Here is an 11,820-nt window from a genome sequence, read left to right as displayed (position 1 = left end):
TTTTTTTTTAGAGACAGAGTCTCACTTTATCGCCCTTGGTAGAGTGCCGTGGCGTCACACAGCTCACAGCAACCTCCAACTCCTGGGCTTAGGTGATTCTCTTGCCTCAGCCTCCCTAGTAGCTGTGACTACAGGCACCCGCCACAACACTATTTTTTGTTGCAGTTTGGCCAGGGCTGGGTTTGAACCCACCACCCTCGGTATATGGGGCCGCCACCGTACTCACTGAGCCACAGGCGCAGCCCTATATTCTTATCATTATGTTCAGCAAGGGTCTAAACTTAGAATTATACCATTTTTGATTGATATTTACCAAGAATTCAAAAACTATATATTTGCAGGATCTTAAAAAAGTTGTCCATGTACCAAATCGGGCGAAACTTCTATAATCCTTCAGAGCCAGTGGAAATTCCCCAGCACAAGTAGGTTTATTCATATTTTCTTTTACTCTGAAATTGTTATAATGTGAGCAACATAATTTCTGATACAATATTGTGCCATTATGCCTTTTCTGAGAGACTCTGGTATGAAAATGTAATGGATTGTTTTAATTATCAAGTTTCTTTTTTATAGAGTGGTAAATTTGAACATGAAGCTAGCAGCCTGTTTTCTTATATTAGTGTGCTAGATCATTATCATAAATCTGGGAAGGAATTCAGAAACTGAATTTTCTGTCTGTAACAAGTAATAATGGAAGCATAACAAACTGTACCACATAGTGGATGCTCTGTTTTCTAGTTGAAGGGAAGTTAGAGTAGGTGTGGTTGACGTGAAATCATCGGGTAAACGAAGGTCAGACAGAGAAGCCAGCCAGACTAGCCTACTGAAGGACAGAGCTGTTGTGCACACTTGCTGAATTCCCACCTGAGTGGTCAGCTGTATCTTTTCTTTTCTTTTCTTTTCTTTGAGACAGAGTTCCCACTATGTTGCTCTCAGTAGAGTGCCGTGGTGTCACAGATCACAGCAACCTCAGACTCTTGAGCTTAGGCGATTCTCTTCCCTCAGCCTCCCAAGTAGCTGGGACTACAGGTGCCCACCACAACGCCCAGCTGTTTTCTGTTCCAGTTGTCATTGTTGTTTAGCTGGCCTGGGCTGGGTTCGAACTCACCAATTTGGGTGTGTGTGGTTGGCACCGTAACCACTGTGCTTGGTTGCTGAGTCAAGTCAGCCGTATCTTGAACTGCTTGTTACTAGGGTCTTACAATACTGTGGTCAAGCTAAAGACAAAGAAGCGACCAGTATCCCAAAGACAGAGACATGAAGGGAAAAGCATGGCTGAGATGGAAAGTAGAGGTGGGGGGTTTGACCTTTTGCCAGGAGGAAAAAGAATGGGTTTTCCGTATGTTCCTTCAGAGTGTCAGATTGGTCTCTCTAAAGCAGTGTTTTTCAACCTTTATTATCTCATGGCAAACTTGAATCTGTACTTAAACTTCTGTGGCACACTTAAATTATATTGACCCCCCCAAAAATGAAAAAAGAATATACTTACCCTGCTTTGAACTTCTTTCAAAAATAATCTAATAATCTTTACGTGCTGTGGCGCACCAGTTGGACATCACTGCTCTCAGTCTCCTGTTTGTCCCTGTCACTTGTTTCTCTCCCTGGTTTAGAAATTCTCAGAGGTCGGGGGCTGTGCGGCTGGTGCTCAGTGCATGTGCTTGTCCTGAATGCTGGTTTAGTGTTGCAGTGAATTAAGTCCACAAACTATAAACTGCAGTAATTTTTAAAAATTGTTTGCTTATTCTCTCATGCTATTACTGTAACTTCTGTTCAAGACTTTTTAGTCTGTGCAGGAAGGAGCTGCTGCCTACACTTCACTTCCTCTTGTGTGTCTGTTCGTGATATGACTTCTGTATTTCTTAATCTCATGGTTGTTTTTTTGAGACAGTTTGCTTTTTTTTGTTGCCCTCAGTACAGTGCCATGGCATCATAGCTCATAGCAACCTCAAACTCTTGGGCTCAAGCGATCCTCCTGCCTCAGCCTCCTGAGTAGCTGGGACTATAGGTGTCTGACACAACACCCGGTTACTGGAAGAAATCAGAGCAAAGAAAAAAATTATCTTAGAAGATCTAAAGAATTAGAATGAAAAACCACCATTTAAAATCTTGACTATTTTGCTGGTATAACATTAAAAATTTTATTTTTTTGTTTTGTTTTTGAAGATTATCTCTTTGGCCTGGGTTTGCCATTTCTGTATGCCACTTCGAAAGTAGGCTCCTGTTCAGTGCTGATGTGAGTTACAAAGTCCTGCGGAATGAGACTGTTCTGGAATTCATGACTGCTCTCTGCTACAAAACTGGCTCGTCCTGCATCATCCAGATGTGTGAGAAACAGCTGATAGGGCTCATTGTGCTTACAAGGTAAAGGCCTGCACCCTTTTCTCTGAGAATCAGTTATTTAAGACATTCGTGAACAGGAATAGGTTGGAGCATTAGCTTGATCAGAGAGCTGATCCACTTACTCTTCTGGTTAGAAGGCTGGCTGTTCTCAGTTGTCTAGAGTTGAGATGTGCTTGTGTGGTGTGCTGGATGGTCCACTGTAGTCACTAGATTCTGCCACAGTCCCAGATTCTCTCTTGGGGTGCCCTCCTCTCCCCCTATTCTCTAGTCTACCCACCCAAGCTGCCCTTTGCCACTTTAGTTTAGTTCAATTCAATTGCCTAGATTCCCCACCACCAGTTCTGCCTTTTAAATTTGGACTTGCACAAAGCTCAGCTCTAATGTCCCCATTTTCCAAAGCCTCCATTCCCCACCCAGTTGGAATTATTCAGTTCCCTCCGCGGGCTGCTTCCATTGCTTTTAGTTCATAGCCACCTCTGTATGGCAGTTTTATTTCATTGTATTATCTTATAGGATGTTAGATCCATGTCCCACCTCCTCTGTTAAGAGTCTGAACTCTTCTGGTCTGAGACCATTTTTACTTCTTTGCAGACCTCTAGGTTTGTCTGTATAAATTCACCTCCATGCATGTTGGACTGGATTAAATGCGGGCAGAGCACAGGACTTCCTGAGTAGTAAGACGTCTGCTAGTTCAAGAATACATATATTTTTTAAGACAGAGTCTCTCTCAGTTGCCCTGGGTAGAGTGTTGTGGCATTGTAGCTCACAGCAACCTGGAATTCTTGGGCTCAAGCGATCCTCTTGCCTCAGTCTCTGGAATAGCTGAGCCTACAGGTGCCCACCATGACATCCAGCTTGTTTTTTCTATTTTTAGTAGAGATGGGATCTCCCTCTTGCTTAGGTTGATCTTAAACTCTTGAGCTCAAGCCATCCACCCACTTCAGCCTCCCAGAATACTAGGATTATAGGTGTGACCACCTTGCCTGGTCCCGAGAATACTTTAAGGATACATGTTAGCCTTCTAGTCTGGCTTAGAATTTCCACTTAATTTTTCAGGGTTATATAACAGAGAGGTGGAGTGGACTGGCTGAATTCCCACTACCTGGGATAAAGAGGTCCCCCTCTTATGCCCCTATTGTGATCTTGCTGGTTTAGCTTACTGCTGTTCACATCACCTTGTAGGGGACCAGAGGCTCTAGTGAAGCCTACCACAGAGCTTTCTGTCCCTGTGCTGGGGCAGCCTGTGAAGATAGTCCACGCCACCCAGTTGGAGGGGAAGGGAGTTTGAAATCTCAGCTGAGACGTTCTGAGGTTTTGCTGGGGCCAGCCTACCTGGGACTTAAGCAGGCTGTGGTAGATCAGACTTCTTTTGGTGGTTTTCTCAGAAAGACTACCTGGGCGCTCAGGAATCTGAGTGATGCCTGAGGAAGCTGATGAGGAAGTTTCGGGCAAAGCTTTGGCCTTTGGACATTTAAGAATGATTTACCAGCTCAGCACCTGTGGCTCAAGTGGCTGGGGCACCAGCTACATACACCTGAGCTGGCGGGTTGGAATCCAGCCCAGGCCTGCCAAACAACAATGACGGCTGCAACTGAGAAATAGCCGGGTGCTGTGGCAGGTGCCTGTAGTCCCAGCTACTTGGGAGGTGCAGGCAGGAGACTCGTTTGAGCCCAGGAGTTGGAGGTTGCTGTGAGCTGTGATGCCATAGCACTCTATCCAGGGGGACAGCTTGAGGCTCTGTCTCAAAAAAGAAAAAAAAAAGAATGATTTACCTAAAGTTAGAGCATCTGTCAAAAATAAACTGTGGTCTGATGACTTCCCGCAGGTTTTGTTGGAATGCTGACAGAGGTCCTCCTGTATATTGAGGAATTAAGTCATGTTCTTCTCTGATAAGAATTGATCAGTTTTTTAAACAGAGAATTTTCTTGTCTCATTATCTTTTGTGATTTCTGACATTTTGGAGTCCTTCTTATATTTTGAATTAAAAGTATGGTGAAGTAGCTGTTCCTCCTTGATGATCTGGAAAGTTTTTTAAAATTATTATTGGGCTCAGTGCCTGTGGCTCAAGTGGCTAAGGCGCCAGCCACATACGCCTAAGGTGGCTGGTTCAAATCCATCCCGGGCCTGCCAAACAACAATGACGGCTGCATCCAAAAAATAGCTGGGTGTTGTGGCAGGTGCCTGTGGTCCCAGCTACTTGGGAGGCAGAGGCAGGAGACTCACTTGCGCCCAGGAGTTACAGGTTGCTGTGAGCTGTGATGCAATAGCACTCTACCCAGGGGGACAGCTTGAGGCTCTGTCTCAAAATAAAATAAAATAAAATAAAATAATTATTAAAGAGACTCTTGCATTTACCAGATACAATAACAAAACTTACCGTATTGATGACATTGACTGGTCCGTGAAGCCCACGAACACCTTTCGGAAGCGGGATGGCACTGAGATCACGTATGTGGATTACTACAGGCAGGTAGGATGCTTTCCGCCTCTGTCCTCAGCTCCTTGTTCTCTTCCACTCCTAAGGTCCCCAGGTGGGTGGGCTGAGTCGGCCTCTGCCCTGATTCTTGCACTGTCTCCTTTTCTCTGTCCCCACCACCCTGGGACCCTATCTCCTGGGACCCTTCTTGCTTTCTGTCCCTTTCCTCCTGTAATCTCAGTCCTATCCCTTAAAAGCACATTTTATCATGTCACTTCCAAGGTTAAATAATTTCCATGGCTCCTGCTGCCTCAGGAGCCACATATAACCTCCTCAGACTACTGTGGCCTTTGTGATCTGTCATCTGTTGCCACACCCCTGTTCCTCCCCTGTGCTTGGCTGGACTTGCCTTGTGGGGTTCTGTGACTCAGTTTCTCCCTGTGCATTTTCCCACATGTTGCTTCCTCTTCCTGCTTCCCTTCTAAGCCAGACACATGCTAACCTCTCTGCTGTGCCCAGCTGGCCATCAGCTCTCAAGTGGGCCCTGAACTTAGCTGCGTCAAGTCATTGCTGGCACCATGTGAATGGATCGACCTCCATCCTGGACCCTGGACACTGGGGGTTACCTTGAGCTTTTTATTTCTGGACACCAGGGCTAGCACAGTGCTCTGCACACGGTGGATAATCAAGAAGGGTTCAGTGACGGGCTCTCCTGCCGCCTCTGGAAGCTCTGTTTGCAGTCGTCAGGTTACCCTGCCCCTCACCTTTCAGAGTTTAGTGTACAGTCTTAATCAGGTCCCCAGATCTCATGGATGTTTTTAAAAACAACAAATAAAAAACAAGAACACTTCCTTGATTTTTGAAAGTCAGCCACCCTGGCTACAAGAACCTTTTCAGTTCTTTGGAGGCGGCAGTTTGCTGCTGTAGAAATGGTTCCATAAAGGTCAAATTCAGTTACAGTTCTTATCCTAAGGGGCTTTCAGTGGCCTTTGATACCTGTGACCCCTCCCCCATGAAGGAATAGATCTTCTCCTTCTTTGACTCCTGACCCCCCTGGGGTTCTCCCCTCAGCTTTCAGGTTCTTCTAGCTCAGTCCCCTTTGGTGGTTTCCTTCTTGCTTCCCCACAGAAGGAACCCACAACAATGGTTCCCCCAACAAAAACGCTTTCTTTTTTTCTTTTTTAACAAAAAGATGCTTTCTTTGTATTTTGGGATGCTCAAATAGAGTGTCTTTGCATTGACCTCATTCCCAAATCCGGTCTTCATCTCCATTGTGAGAACTTTGCGTGACTATCCTGCAGGCATCCCAGATGTGTGGCTCAGCCCGAGGTCCTTCTCCTCCCGTTTCTTTTCTCCTCGGGGATGCGCAGCTCAGTTAGGAGTCGGTTTGACCCCTTCCGCTTCTCCACTGTCACTGAGATGAGCAGTGTGTGCTTCGTCCTCGTCTCTCTGGAACCCCCTCCTCCCGGCCCTGCTCCTGCTGCACCACTGCAGGACCTCTCCGGGACCCCTCGGGGAGGTGCCGCACTCACACCTTAGGCTCTTTCCTCAGTGTGATCTGTCATCTTAATGGCCACCAGAGAGACTTTTCTGAAGTGCTGCCCATATGTGTGCCCAAGAGCATAGGCCCTGGAATAAGATGGTCCTGGATCTGGCTGGGCACCTGTAGCTCAGTGGTTAGGGTGCCAGCCACATGCTCTGGGGCTGGTGGATTCGAATCCGGTCTGCTAAAAAAAAAAAAAAATGGTAAGGGGTGGCACTTGTGGCAGGGTGCCGGCCCCATATACTGGGGTGGTGGGTTCAAGCCCAGCCCCGGCCAAAACTGCAAAAAATAAAAAGGGTCCTGGCTCTAGCTGTGTAACTTTAGGTTATCACTAAACCTAAAGCAGTGGTTGTCAACCTGTGGTCATGACCCCTTTGGACTGTATTAAAGGTTCACGGCATTAAGAAGGTTGAAAACCACTGACCTAAAGGGTCATCTGCAAAGGGAATTTCTCTCTCTCCCGCTCTTTCTTTCTTTCTTTCTTTTTTTTTTTTTTTGAGACAACAAGTCAATTTATCACCCTGGGTAGAGTGCTATGACACCATAGCTTACAGCAACCTCAAACTCTTGGGCTCAAGCAGTCTTCTTGCCTCAGCCTCCCAAGGATCTGGGACTAAAGGCACCCACCATGACGCCTCACTAGTTTTCTATTTTTAGTAGAGATGGGGTCTCGCACTTGCTCAGACTGGTCTTGAGCTCCTGAGTTCAAGCGATCCACCCACACTGGCCTCCCAGAGTGCTAGGATCCCAGGTGAGCCACTGTGCCCGGCCCGCTTTCTCTGCTTCTGAGGTGCAGTGTGAGCACTGGGCAAGGTGGTCTGCACGCAGAGAGTGTCTCAGGGGCTGGCATATTGTGAGCACTGAGTGAATAGTGGAGACCCTCCCCCCGTCTGTCCTCCCTTCCTTCCTCTCCAGTGTCACAGTTTGACTCCATCCCCTTTCAGCCTCACTGCCCTCAGCATCCCCCCCACCCTGCACTCTGTGCTGTCATCACCGCCATCCGCTCACTCGTCACTAACAAGTGCTTGGCATTTGTGCATGGTTGGGAGACAACCGCATGAAGCCACATCACACCTTTCTCCTTCATCCTGCTTCAAGGTGACTTGTGAAGTCCTCTCTGACTCTGCTTTCTGTCACACATGCAGAAGAGCCAGCTGTTCTCTTCTTTGGACCCCTGTGCCACGGATCATATTGCTTCTAGAATACATCTTCCTTTGTAGAACAGCGATGGTGTTTGGTTAATCTTTGATACATAGTTACTGAGTGAAGCATCTTCTGCAGAAAACCGTGCTCTGTGTTTATGTATTAAGCCCACAGGGAATGTGTTAAACATTTTTGTTTCTTTCCTGAATGATTAAATTTGTTTTTAATTGAAAAGAAGTATTATAGGACCTGTAACATTCTGAAAAGGGAATCATAGTAAAAATCCCACTCACTTTTCTGTAGTGAGTTGTGCTTCACTGTGAATATGTACATTGCCATTAGGGAGAGAAAGAAACTGGTCACTGTCCAGTGTGCCGTCCTTTCTGTCCCATGAGTCATTTCCTCAAAGTGGAAGACATCATGCTTTTGACCTTTATACTTCTCTATTTTATCTTATCCTGAAACTTTTTTTTTTTTTGAGACAGAGTCTCACTTTGTTGCCCTCAGTAGAGCGCTGTGTAGTCATAGCTCACAGCAACTTCAAACTCTTGGACTCAGGCAGTTCTCTTGTCTGTGTCCCATGTAACTGGGACTACAGGTGCCTGCCACAACGCCCAACTATTTTAGAGACAAAGTCTCCCTCTGGCTCAGTCTGGTCTTGAACCTGTGAGCTCAGGCAATCCACCTGCCTCGGCCTCCCAGAGTGCTAGGATGACAGGCATGAGCCACTGTGTCAGGCCCCTGAAACATATTTTTAAATGCTAAGAAAACAGCAAGAAGAGGATCGAACTCACCTTCTGGCAGAGCCTTAGGAGGTCGCATTCTTGGCCGTGTACCAGTAAATAGAAGACCCTTCCTCGGTGCATGCTCCCACATTTCTGCAGGGTTTTCTCCTGGCCTCCGCCTTCATGAAGCCGTCCCTGATTTACTAGCCATACGCTGTTTCTCTACTGCCATTGTCTTGTCCTCTCTATCCTCTTGTCCTCTCCATGTTGCCAGCCCAGGGATCCTGTACTGAATTGTGTAACAGGCAGAGTCTGAAGAGAGAAATCCTGAGTGAGCTAATTTCCAGTTACAGGGCTTTGGGGAAGGTGTTAATCCAAGGAGGGATAATAGTGTCTATTTCATAGTTTTGTTGTTAAAATTAAATGAGGAAAAATATAAGCGCTTGTCATATCATTGTGCTTCTCATCTGCCATCTTTGTAGACATGTGTTTCCGTGAAGGGCAGGGACTGTGCCTCTTTCATCCTTGTATCTGCTGCAGTTCCCGGAACAGAGAAAGCCCACCAGGTGCACTGAATTAATGAAGCCACACAGGAAATACCCCTTTTGATAGAAGGCGTCACCAAGGTTTCTAGCCATAGTATTAGTCACACTTGCTACTCTAGAATGATTTTGAACGGTTTTTTATTTGCATGAGTAAATGTCCTTCTTTGAAATAGAGAAATGCTGTCCTGTTGTGGCGACTCACGCCTGTAATCCTGAGCACTCTGCAAGGCCAAGGCGGGTGGGAGGACTGCTGGGGCTCTGGAGTTGGAGAACAACCTGAGCAAGAGCACAACCCGGTCTCTACTGAAAAATAGAAAAGACTAGCTGGATTTGGTTGCACACGCCTGTGGTCCCAGCTATTGGGGAGGCTGAGGGAACAGGAGCTCATGAACCCAAGAGATTGAGGTTGCTGTGAGCTGTGACACCACGGCCCTCTCCCCAGGGCAACATAGTGAGACTCTGTCAAACAACAAAAAAGAAATGCACACATCTAACTTCCTTCATTATAATCACTGTCGTCAGCATCACATACTGCCCAGGCATTTCATAAATAATGGTATTTTTCCAGTTGCGTGTTACTAATGTTGAGTGAATTATCCTGGAAATGAGTGTTAATTGTGATCTTTGCTGTTGCAACATTTGGCATGGTGAGAATATTGGGATTTGAGTCTAGAAAGGGAAAACGGAGTCAGGTAGAAACTAACACTTGCCAAGGACTCATTACTGACTGGACACCGTGCTAGTGGTTTACCCAGTGTCCTTATTTCATAGGTGAGGAAAGGCAGGTGACCTCCCTAGTGTCACAGTCCCAGCAAGGGGAAGAGCTGGGGACTAAATTCGCTTTTGTCAGACTTCAGAGCTGCTTCCCCATGACATCCTGGCAGTTAAGGACAGTCCTGCTCTTATTTGAGGTTGACTCAGCAAAACCCATGCCTCCAGCTTGCATGTAGACATTTTCAGAATGAATACAGATGTTTAGAACCAGCGAGTTGTGTGTGGGGCAGTCCGCCTCAGGAGCGGAAATGCTGGCTTTGACTCAGCCTCAGAAGGGTCACTGAACGATGTACAGAACCCACTGGAGACTATTCTGAATCTGGCAGAAACCCAGAGAGAGCAGGGAAATAATTTTTTTTAATGGTGTTGCATTATAAGAGAAAATAATTAAAATAATAAAACTGCTCTCGTGTATAAAGGACAGCTTCTGGGAAGAAGGTAGAAGTGAGTAGGCAGCCATGGAATTTTCCCCTTGCGCAGCTGAAAAGATTTGCTTATATGTTCACTTTGGGATTACCTTGTTTATAAGCAAAGATGCTCATCTCGCTGTGTTTTCCACGTTAACTTTTTCCTCATTAATCTTGCATTTTATAGCAATATGATCTTACTTTATCTGACCTAAATCAGCCCATGCTTGTTAGTCTGTTGAAGAGCAAGAGAAGTAACAATGGCGAACCTCAGCTTGTTCACTTGGTACCTGAACTCTGCTTTCTCACAGGTAACGTGTGTGTGTGTGTGTGTGTGTGTGTGTGTGTGTGTTAGAACCCCGGCAGGCTCCTGGTCACGGGGACTGGATCCCAGGTCACAGCAGCCGCTTCCTAAGTTAGCTTAGGGCCAGAGCATTAACCCAACCCACGAAGGACAGGCCTGGAAAGTGATTATCAATAGTAGAGACAGTGGGGGGTAGAGTACCTTGGGGGTTTGTTTTCTTTATCTCCTTTTGTTACTTGGATGTAAAATAGACTCCCTGATGCTTTCCTGTCATTGAGCCGCTCTTTGTCATTTTTTTGAGCTTCATTAGTTTAGAAAGTGATGCGCCTTTGATTTTCTTTGGTTATGGTGTTAGAGTAATGTCAGAATGAGTCTGACTTGCCTTTTGCATGAGCTTCCAGAAGGAATTCTCACCATACAGTGGAATATGAATAACTGCCTTGAGTACTTTTAAAATGTTCATTTAACTAACAGGGTGGACCTAGGAAGGGAGGGCTTTTCTACTTTTTATATTTCTGTACTGCCTGAGTCAAATATGATATGTATATGCTTTACATTTAGAAAACTTAATAAGGATATAATCCTTGGGGAGAGAGGGGTGCATTCTCGGTGGTATTTAGATATTATAGACAGGCACAGCCCAGTGTGGCAGCTAGTAGCCGCAGGAGTTTGCTGAACACTTGAAATGTGACTTGCTTGATTGAAAGACTGTGAGGGGATGTGCCGTGAACATAGAATGCAGACCAGACTTTAAAGGCTTAGCATGGGAAAAAAGGAAACTATCACATCAATAAAATGATGTAAAATGTTATGTTGATTACACTTTGAAATAACATGTTAGATATATTGGGTTAAATAAAATACACTACTTAAAATAACTTCATCTGTTTTCCTTCTGGCTTTTCTTGATGGGGCTACTGGAAAATTTAAAATGCTGTCTGTGTTTTCATTTCTGTTGGTCAGTGCTATGTACGGTGAATCCGATTGAGGCCAAGTGGGAAAGTTTAACCCGTGCCTGAGATGAGCTGGGGTTGCATATGTTCATTTTTTCACTTTGTTTTCGTTTGCATTCCATAGGGCTGACTGACCAGGCAACCTCGGATTTTCAGCTGATGAAGACTGTGGCTGAGGAGACGCGGCTCGGTCCTTTGGGCCGGCAGCAGCGCCTGGCCAGGCTTGTGGACAACATCCAGAGGTACTGGGTCACCTTGCTGAGACTGTGTGTACCCTGCCTGGGACCCAGCTTGTAGGATTGGCTGAGACTGTGTGTACCCTGCCTGGGACCCAGCTTGTAGGATTGGGTGATCTGTGCAACACTTCATTTCTTGATGGAAATGTCTCGTTCTTAGTGGTTCAGAGCAAGGAGCTTTAATACTGTGTATCCAGAGCCCAGAGCTTCATCTGAGATGCCTCAGGACTAGCAGGATGGCAGGGAAGTCTGGAGGGGCCGTGTTGGGAGGAAGACTACCTCCCTTCACCTAGACAGCTCTGCTTTCATTGTTTCCTGCATTGAAGATAAAATTCTGAATGAAGAAAAGGGTTATAATCTAAAAAACAAAAACAATAAAGACCAAAGGAGCAAACACCAGGCCCCCATTATTAAGGGTCAAGAAAGTTCATATC

The 11,820-nt window shown here is 45.9% G+C and overlaps 1 protein-coding gene across 1 annotated transcript in view; it reads left to right on the top strand.

Annotated features, from left to right (window-relative positions):
• Positions 1 to 11,820, top strand: part of PIWIL4 (piwi like RNA-mediated gene silencing 4) — a 58,447-nt gene that overhangs the window by 11,299 nt on the left and 35,328 nt on the right. The window contains exons 6-10 of the mRNA XM_003780812.3: positions 342 to 422; positions 2,164 to 2,361; positions 4,699 to 4,810; positions 10,081 to 10,204; positions 11,275 to 11,392. Of these exons, the coding sequence (XP_003780860.1) occupies positions 342 to 422; positions 2,164 to 2,361; positions 4,699 to 4,810; positions 10,081 to 10,204; positions 11,275 to 11,392 (633 nt within the window). The remainder of the gene's footprint in view (positions 1 to 341; positions 423 to 2,163; positions 2,362 to 4,698; positions 4,811 to 10,080; positions 10,205 to 11,274; positions 11,393 to 11,820) is intronic.

Source organism: Otolemur garnettii, unplaced genomic scaffold (genome assembly GCF_000181295.1).
Source record: "Otolemur garnettii isolate 467f Iridium unplaced genomic scaffold, OtoGar3 scaffold00001, whole genome shotgun sequence".
NCBI classification, from domain to species: domain Eukaryota; kingdom Metazoa; phylum Chordata; class Mammalia; order Primates; family Galagidae; genus Otolemur; species Otolemur garnettii.
Note: the sequence above shows the minus strand (reverse complement) of the source record. Positions and strands in the feature narration are given on the sequence as shown.